The following is a 10,387-nucleotide window of genomic DNA, read 5'->3' as shown; positions in this document are numbered from 1 at the left end:
TGAAAGCATAACTAGTGATGACATTATTGACAAGCAATTTGAAGAATTACAAACATAAATGAAATAAGATTTTACAAGTTTTGAATTAGACAAATTAACAAGTTCGATCAGTCAATCCAGTCGGTGAACAAAACAAAATTGAGCACAACGCAAGGGGAAGTCCGAAGGGACCCAAGTTTATCATTTATCAAGCCCCGGCGGCCAGCTTATCTTTCTAAAGGCCCAGTGATTGGTCGACGCTGACGATGACAGTTGAGTTGACTGGATGATCACGGCTCGAAAAATTAAAATGAGAATAATGAAATGAATCTGTTAGTTAATAGCACTACTCCGAAAATAAATGGCCATTACGAAGAGTACGACGGGTAATTTTTAAAAACTTCTCATGGTATTTGGACTTGTTGCAAGTAGATGGTGTGAATTTATTTATTTATAAAAAATTTTCTACCGTCAGTTAATTTTAACATTGACCGTTAGTTGACTGTACAAAGATAGTATTACCTTTAATAATAGTTTGTAGACAGAAATAACTAAAAAAAAATTAAAATTATTGACTATTTTACCCTCTTTAAATTATTGATATTTTCTTAAAATTCCTATAAAAAAGATAAAATTAAAAACTTGAAAAATTATCTTTAAATTATTGATATTTCCTTAAAGTTCCTACAAGAAAGATAAAATTAAAAACTTGAAAATGAAATAGTCATAATCTTTACCTATGATGTTATAAATCTTTGGAATTGACAAGGATAAAATTGTCAAAAAATAGGGTTTGTGTTTTTCGCGCCAACAATTTTAATTTTTTTTAGTTATGTTAGTCTACAAATTATATTTAATGGTAATATTATCTTTGTACAGTTAACTAGTGATCAATGTTAAAATTAACTGACGGTAAGAGATTTTTTACAAATAAATAAATTCTCGCCATTTACTTACAACAAACCCAAATCTCATGGGAGATTTTTAAAAATTACCTAGTGTACGACCCATTTACATAACATAGTAATGGACTAATGGCAATTTTCTGATCACATGGGTTGAGTTTGGGATGGAGAGGTAGGCCGAGGCCATGCGCCAAACAACTGTACGCCACTACGCGTGTTAATGATTTAATTATTTATAGGTACTTGCCATGCGTCTGTTCCCAACAAGGCTGGAGCGGTTGTCCTTGTCCACCTCTTCATAAATTCAACATCAAACCAAACGGAGGACAGCTGTTTTGATTCTGATTTTTTTTGTTTAAGGAGGAGGAATGAAATATTTGAATTTGAGATATACCCATCATCGAACATACGTAACTTATGAGAATTGAGGGGCGTATAGTTACAAATAACAACAAACATATGTAGCTTGTAGCACATACGGAGAAGTGGGTCAGAAGATTTCTCAACAACTTGAAGAATGGGCCGGGGTTTGTTGTTATTTTATATTATGTCGAGTGACTTTGAAGCTTTATTTTGCCCAGGGAAAGGCAGTCAAATTATAAAGCAACATCTGTATTGTATTTGTATCCTCTTCCCGACAAAAATAACACATTTTCACATGTATGTGGCCGCCGGTTTCATGAATATCCCAAACAGGGAGCTTGCTACGGTACAGTACATTATCTGTTACGTACTACGCACCCAATGGTGGAAGGACACGAATGCACAGGAGAAAGAAATTGCTTCCCAAATCCACCCTTTGTGGAGCTGGCTAAGGTGCAGCTGTTAGGTACAGCGTCTGCAACGTAGCCTTATCCCCCCAACACTACGTCCTTCTTTCATCATTGATATTCTAATGATTGATAGGTTGCCTAAGTTAAAACATCACGCAAAGAATTAAAGATTGCCCAGCTAAAGGGCAGATTTTTTTTCTCTCTCTCTTTTTTTATTTTCAATATATTTATTAAAAAAAAAAAAAAAAACGGTGTGTAAGTATCACATTCTGAATCGCTAACGAATTATTCCAATTTGTTTCGGTTTTTCTTTGCTGGTGAAAACAACTTTCTTTGTTAATCAACTAAACTAACAAAGTTGAGACTTGAGAGTAGGAGTCATATCAAGTAAATTCATTAGGAAGTCAGTGGCACATGTGTCGACCTTCTATTCTTGACTAAAAATTGTTTGCTCTACCAAATTCGTTACCAGTTCCATTATCAATTGATAATTATATAAGTCCCCCTAACGTCGTATGGATAGGTTCACATATGTCGGCTTGTTTTACAATTTAGATTATTATTATTATTAATTGTCAAAGATGTCAAACGGATTAAGTGAACTTATTTAAGGGTAAATTTCGGATTATTACCTTGTGAATTGACTATTTCTAAATCATTCCTTTTTATTTTTGAAAACTTCAATTTATTTTTATATTTACTCAAAAGATAAGAAAAAAAAAATAAAAGTGGGTTAATATTTTTTTTGTTTTTTTTTTCAAAAAATGGGTAAATTAAAGTTTTGAAAAGTAAGAGAGATTATTTAAAGATAATTAATTTATGAAGGAAGTAATTCGAAATCAATCCTTTTATTTAATTAACAGGTTTTAAAAACTCACCACTAGATACCCAAAGTAAGTAGAATACCAGATGTACTTGCGAAGAAATACAATAATAAATCAACAGGTGCAAGTAATTCTATACATATTTATTGGGAGTCCACTCCACACCAGAAGTTGCTTCACTGGTTAATTTGCACCCGGTTGCTTTAATCATATCACAAAGCATTTTAAATCGTTTTAAGCATGCTGGATAAATACTGGAAACAAATGTACTATAAGGCGAAATCTGCAGTTTTCAAAGGCACTCTTCTTGTAAATTAGGCCGACGTTAGTAAAATGGTAGAGCTGTTTTAACTTAAAAAGTCTTGTAACATGTCGTTAATAAGACAGAGACTACAAAGAAGTTGAATTTGGATTTGTAATGTTTCATCCCACAGTGTAAAATTCTGAATTAACTAACAACTATCTCCTCCAGGAATTGGTTAAATTAAATTTACCCAAAAACTAATTGTATTGTCAATAATTTTCAAATTTTCAGACTAATTGGGAATACATTTTTTTATATATATTTTTTCAAATCTTTTCTATATTTATTAATTTTATAAATAAAAGAATTAATCTTTAAGGATTTGATTGAATGACTTTTAAGTGATTTTATTTTACTGTATATCTAAATTTAAATATAGGATTTTAGGGTTATGTTCGGATGTTGGATAATAAAAGGTGGGGTTAGACTAATTTGAAGAATAAAAAAAAAAAAAATCAAATCTAGTGTCATATTTGACTGTCGTGACTAATAATTTAGTCCAACATTCATAGAATTATTAATGTCTATTTTTACATGGGTTTAAATAGGATTAAATATCTTATAATCTAAATTTGTTGCTAATATCAAAATTTTATTGCACAATTTATTTTTAATATTTTAAAATTTAAGATTAAACTATATTTATATTTCAATAATTTATTTTAACTAGTATGTAGTATATTAAACATAAAAAATATTCAATCATTTATTTACAATAATATTGAAATTTAAATATTAAATTTAACAAACAGTTATATGATTTAGAAAAATATATTATTTAAATATTATTTTAGATTCATTAAATTAAATTTGACATACCCCTGTCCAACACCATACCAAAGAAAGGACAATACTATATAATTCAATCTAATTAAAATTAATCTAATTTAATTCAATTTTATTTAATTTTAAGAATTAATTCAGTCTAATCCGACCTCCCAAAAATGACTAACGAGAACCAGAAATTGATTTGATTTTCAGTCGCTACGTACATAAAAGCTTTTTCCCGTGATCCGTGTCACTGCGTTTTAGGTCAAATGCCGAATGGCACAATTCACTTTTGTTGACCCCACACGGAACATAGTGCGAGCGAGATAGGTTGGGACCAAAAAAGCCCACCGAAATGGGGTGGACATTCTGTCATTGTTAATGTTAACTTCAAGTAAAAGTCAAACAATCAAACAAAACTACTTTCCCGGAAAAAAAATATCAAAATGATTCCAATTACTTTTACTTTTACTTTTATTTTTATTTTTATTTTTATTATAAAACATTATGCTTACAAAATTGCCAGATATTTATGACGGCAAACCTAAGAATGAATCATTTATATTTAGAATAAAATCATATAATACTTGGTAGAAATTAGAGAATCAACCTAACGTAACTGACAATGAAAATAATTTTTCATCCAACTCATAGTTGATATATTTTGAAAAAAAAAAAAATCGACCCCACAAATATATTTAGCAACAAAAATTGTATAAGGAAATTAATTTATTATCCAACTATCAGTCATCATATCTTACTGTATCACAATAAATGGAAAGTTGTATTTTCAATGATCAGTTTAATTACTAGGACAAATCTGTGGTACCACTGTTGTATGGTACCACAGATAGATCCAACCATTGGATCTAGCCCACAGTTGTCACCAGAGCTAGATCCAATGGTTGGATCCAGCTGTGGTACCATACAACTGTGGCACCATAGCTGGATCCTAATTACTAATACATTATCAATTTTAAAAATTAAAAATATACATGAGAAGGCCAACTTCACCTTACCTGCAGGCTGCAACTGAGCGAGCAGACCCACATACAGAATCTCCAGTTAGACACGTATATATAAATAACACCTTCCTCTGCCTCGCTTTTACAACAGAACACAATGGGAACGGCCATGGAGGAGGTCCGGTGGTTGAATTTGATGTTTCTCTTGCTAAATGTGTTCATAGTGTCGAGTGCTGCAAATGGTGCAACTGGAAATGAATTTGTCTCAGCTGTGGGAGACCCAGGAATGAGAAGAGATGGCTTGAGAGTTGCGTTTGAAGCTTGGGACTTTTGCAATGAAGTCGGCAAAGAAGCTCCTGGCATGGGCAGCCCTAGAGCTGCTGACTGCTTTGATCTTTCAAGTAAGCACAATCACCGTAGAAGAAAAATCACATTATAAAATTATTGGGTTCTTTCTTTTTATTTTTTCATTTATATTTATTACTGTTTTTAGCAAGTCTTGAATCTTTGTTGTGTTGGAATGGAGCAGGTTCTTCTTCTCTTGTGCACAGAGTATCAGAAGCTGATAACAAGCTTGGTGTGGGGATGGCATTTTCCGGCTTGAACCCAGAAGCCGTGAACAACCCAGACCTTTATGCCGCAGAGAAGGAGTTGTATTTGGGTTCATTGTGTCAAGTTGAGGACACCCCAAATCCCTGGCAATTTTGGATGGTTATGTTGAAAAATGGAAACTATGACACGAGGTCTGGTTTGTGTCCTGCAAATGGGAAAAAAGTACCACCTTTTAGTCCTGGAAGATTTCCTTGCTTTGGAGCTGGGTGTATGAATCAACCCATTCTATTTCATCAACCAACACAGCTCTTTAGAGATGGTACACTGAGAGGAAGCTTTAAAGGTACTTATGATTTGGGAGCTGACATCGAAGCCGGACTTGATGGAGTTTCCTTTTATGAGGTGGCTTGGGAGAAGAAAGTTGGTGCTGGGAGTTGGGTTTTTAAACATAAACTCAAGACTTCTAAAAAATATCCTTGGTTGATGCTCTACCTCAGAGCTGATGCAACTAAAGGGTTCTCTGGAGGTTACCATTATGAAACAAGAGGAATGCTCAAAACTGTAAGTATACCATTACTAATTGGATGAGTTAATCGTTATATTGATAATTCTACCACGGATATTGACCCATCTTTATTTCTTTTTTTCTTTTATTAATATGCCATTACTAATTAATTGTTATATTGATAATTCTATTATGGATATTGACCCGTCTTTATTTCTTTTTTATATTAATTGTGGCTCTCGTCAAGTGAAAAATAGATAGGTAGCTAGTCTTATTGCTTGTCTTAATACTAAATATGTATTCGTCTAATTGGCAGATATTGATAAGAGAAAGATTGTAAACTAGATAGTTAAAGCATATTCCTGCAACTCTAATTGGAATGATTTAAATTCGGGTGTAGCTTCAAAGATGGGTAAGTCATTAACAATTAACCTGTCATTATCCAGCCAGTATAGATTAATAACTCTTCCCAAATAAAGTTAATATGTAAAGCCTCAACAGATATTTATTCTTTCATATTCATAAGGAATTGTTTCCATAGACCTTGAATTAGAGTAGTGAAAGTCACAAGGTCATATTATTTATCTCTGTATGTCATAAAAGCCATACAGCTATGGTTGGAAGCTGTATTCATGTTCAGCCTTTTTGATTCCCAGGACTGCAATCTTGAGGTAGTCAAATCCCAACTAATTCAACCAAAAACTTAATATATGATCAATGGACCCATCTTCACTCATATTTCTGTAACCTTTAGAACAGGTCAAACTGAAACAGAATTTTAGATGCAGTTACAAGAGATACACATTACTTTCTTGGCTCCCCTTATGGTAGTTAGTTAAATGTAAATCACACAGTTAGATTACAAAACCTTGGATCAAGTTGGAGTGACCCAATTTTTGTAATCAAATGTCCATATTGTTCTGATTGCTTATGGAGATAAACTTCAATTCCGTCCAATTCGGTTAAGTTGAGTTTCTCTGTTGTCTTCTGTGTGTTGCTATATCTTCACGGTTGTGTGACATGAACAAAATGGTTGTTTTCCAGCTTCCGGAGTCACCTAATTTCAAGGTAAGATTGACTTTGGATGTCAAACAAGGGGGAGGACCAAACAGCCAGTTCTACCTGATAGATATGGGCAGCTGTTGGAAGAATGATGGCAGTCCGTGTAATGGGGACGTGTTTACTGATGTAACCAGATACAGTGAGATGATCATAAACCCTAGAACTCCAGCTTGGTGCAGCCCTACAGCTCAGAAGAACTGCCCACCGTATCACATTACTCCACACAACAAAAAGATTTATAGGAATGATACTGCCAACTTCCCATATGGAGCTTATCACTACTATTGTGCTCCTGGGAATGCTCAGCATTTGGAGCAGCCAGTCGACACTTGCGATCCTTACAGCAATCCTCAGGCACAGGAGATAGTTCAGTTGCTGCCGCACCCTATTTGGGCTGAATATGGCTATCCAACCAAAAAAGGACAGGGTTGGGTAGGGGATGCAAGAACTTGGGAGCTTGATGTCGGTGGCCTATCCAGTAGGCTATACTTCTATCAGGTTAGTGTTGCATAAACTACCTTAATGACAATGCATTACATTTCATTATCAATCAATTTTAATTTATGGAAATGGCTTCCTTCTATTTAGGATCCAGGCACCCATCCAGCTAGAAGAATATGGACATCACTCGACACGGGTACTGAAATTTTTGTTAGTAAGAAAGATGAAGTAGCAGAGTGGACACTTAGTGACTTCGATGTTATTCTAACATAATTCAACATTTTATTTTACCTTGGTAGCTCTAGGCTTTCTAGCAATGTCTTTCCATTATTCTAAGGAAAGAAAATCTTTATGAAGTAGGTAAGATTGCCAGGATTGCGATTTGTGAAGCCAGAACAAGCCCACAAGGGCAGAGCGTCCTCATTCCAGATGTTTACAGTCATTTGTATTATTACTAGTTTTCACTTTGAAAACTCTAAAGAAAGAATTTTTTGGTGACTTTATCAAAAGTAAAAACTCGGTTCTGGAGAGGCGGTGACGCCAAGGTTCTTTTAGGCAGTGCATTTATTTATTTATTCATTTATGTTTTTTGGTTAATGTTTACAAAATATATTAGAATCTGGGTACATTAGGAATTTAGATGCTCCAAAGTCTATTGAAACTTGATCTCGAGTCTTAACCTTATGCAATGGACAAATTTGATACTGTTGAAGGGACCGCCATGGAGTTCACATAATAACAAGGTCGATTGATAGAATACGGTGGACCTACCCACCATGTGGTTAGACACCAAACACGTACCAAATATTACTACCGTCGCTTCAAAACAAAATAGCAATAATATTTCTCTAGTAATAAAGGGACGAAGCTTCACGCCTCCACGGGATCCACTCCAGCAGCAAATTTTATAGTTAGTTGACACCCGACAACATCACGTAAAGCACAAGATGTCATGCTTTCCGACAGATTAATTAATTGATTTTGTTGCTTTTCCTTCAAATTGAGCCATTACGATTGTGAAATACGAACCTCTGTCCCCGCATTCCAAGTCCCATGGTGCATTTTTCACCGCAATGAGAATCTGGGCCTTCTTAGGCCCAATTGATTGTGAACGATTCCTTTCTCACCCACCCACATGCCCCAAGTTATAAAATAAATTTAGTGCCGTCGGCACCCTGGCGTCTTTCTCATCGAACTCCTTTTACTTAAAATCTTTTACGTCACGCGTATTTACAAGAATCAGGTTGGGTCAGGCCTTTTATTCATCAGTTCTAAGCTACAAACTCGTCAATTAGATATATTTTGTAATTTGTGCCCGCATGTTTAGCTTTGATGTCATGCGTCCATTGTTTACATAAAGTTCTAAGGTTCTTCTTATATTGAATTTGAGTGGGAATATTGGCACGCCTCCAATATCTCTTAAGACTCATTTAATTATTTTACAATTTTTACTTTTATTAAAATTACATAATAAGATGATTTCTAATTAAAACCCCACTCAAAATTTAAATAATTTTTTCTTTTTAAAAAATCTAACATTCTAGAAATTAAAAAAAAGTTGTTTTTTCCTCTAATTTTTTGGTGAGGAATTTACCACCGGTGATTGCAATGGAGAGAAGAAAACCGATTGTTTTTTGTTTCTTTTGAATTGAAGAAATCCTATTGTTGAAATGAGATTTAATAATGAAAATAAACAACAATTAGAGAATGTGGTTTACAATAATAAGTTTTAATTAAGGGTATTTTTGTCATTGATGGAGGTATTAAAAGAATTTTATAATTTTAAAAATATTTTAATGGGGTTAATAAAGAAAAGGGGTATTAAGAAATATTTATAGGGGTGCAAATTAATTTTTCAAGTTTTCACCTATCTCGTTTGATTTTTTATGTATGATATTAATTAATTTTATTATTGATTATTAACATGCACTCAATCAATAGATGACACATAAAATAAAACATTAATTATGATATAAATTAGGTATTCCCACAAAATAAGCATTATGTTACTGATGGGCTTAACTACAACCTTAGATATCCTGGGGATAAAACAATTAATAAAAGATAGGTGTTAGTAACAGTGTACTCTAAAAGGGGTAAAAAATATTAATTGAATTGATGTATTAAAAAAAAACTAATTAAGAAGTCTAAAGTACAATTTTTTAAATTAAAAAATATTAAATGAATTGATGTATTAAAAAAAAACTAATTAAGAAGTCTAAAGTACCTCTAAAAATGATTTTAAAATAAAAATATCATCAAATTTTTAAAATGCAAATTCCAACATTATGCAGACACATCATCTCTCATGTTTTTTTTTAACTATAAAAAAATTCAATCACAAAGATTTTGAAAAGTTCACTAGTTTGAATTTTCTTTAAAGAGGGTATTGTAGAGTATTTTCTAATAAAGCCATATTAAGGTAAAGTTGTTATCCATGAAATTCTCAAGTTAAAAAAAAAAGTGAAAAAAAGAAAATAGTTAGATTCATTAATTTTAATTGCATACTAGAATACTATTACGAGAATAAGTAAAGTACGTTTTATTGGATTTAAAGCTTTTGAAGTTTTACGTAGTATTTTCTTTTAAATATATTTTTGTTTATGTGCCTTGAACTATTTTATTATAATTTTACATGGCATCAATTGTGGTGTGACTTCAATAATTATTATGATTTACTTTTATTTTTGAAAAATTTTGAATTATATAATAATTTCAAGATATAAAATTTATTTTCTAAATGACTCTTTTGCATGAAAAAAATAAATAAATAAAACTCTTTGGGTAAAACTTTTTATGACAGTAATGTATATACTATGCAGCTCTCTTAAATGTGCTTATTTTATGAAATAAAGGCATATCTTGTCAATTTCTATCAAATACATTCCAAACGCAATGCTGCTGGGAATAAAAATATTTTTATCACCAAACTAGATCACATGGGTATTTAGCCACTAGGCTAACCCTAACCTCAATATTATGGGGTTTTAATTTCCTTCCTCAATTTAAGTGAATGTAGTCTTCTCCTTTTTAAAAATGTAGTAGACATCCTCGAATATTAGAGAATGTTATATATTAAAATTTGAGCCGTGCTTCATAAAAATTAATGTGTAAAATAATCTTAACAATATTTGATTTATAAATATAAGTTATAATTTCATGTAATGTGAGTTGTACTCTTAAGCAATAGTCTCATATAATAAATAAATAAATAAAGATCACATGGGTATTTTAGTCATTGCTGTAAGAATTAGGACTTATGTGATATAAATAGATAAATTATGTTTTGTTTGTAGAAAGTTCAGATAT

The 10,387-nt window shown here is 32.3% G+C and overlaps 1 protein-coding gene across 1 annotated transcript; it reads left to right on the top strand.

Annotated features, from left to right (window-relative positions):
• Positions 1-4,568: 4,568 nt before the first annotated feature.
• On the top strand, positions 4,569-7,661 carry LOC102626856 (uncharacterized). The gene is made up of 4 exons (XM_006492348.4): positions 4,569-4,919; positions 5,048-5,631; positions 6,620-7,135; positions 7,226-7,661. Exons 1-4 carry the CDS (start codon positions 4,676-4,678, stop codon positions 7,349-7,351), a joined length of 1,470 nt encoding a protein of 489 aa, XP_006492411.1. The 5' UTR covers positions 4,569-4,675; the 3' UTR covers positions 7,352-7,661.
• The last annotated feature ends 2,726 nt before the right edge of the window (positions 7,662-10,387 follow it).

This window comes from Citrus sinensis, chromosome 3, assembly GCF_022201045.2.
Source record: "Citrus sinensis cultivar Valencia sweet orange chromosome 3, DVS_A1.0, whole genome shotgun sequence".
In the NCBI taxonomy this organism is placed as follows: Eukaryota; Viridiplantae; Streptophyta; class Magnoliopsida; order Sapindales; family Rutaceae; genus Citrus; species Citrus sinensis.
The sequence above is the reverse complement of the archived record's forward strand: the minus strand, read 5'-3'. Positions and strand labels throughout refer to the sequence as shown.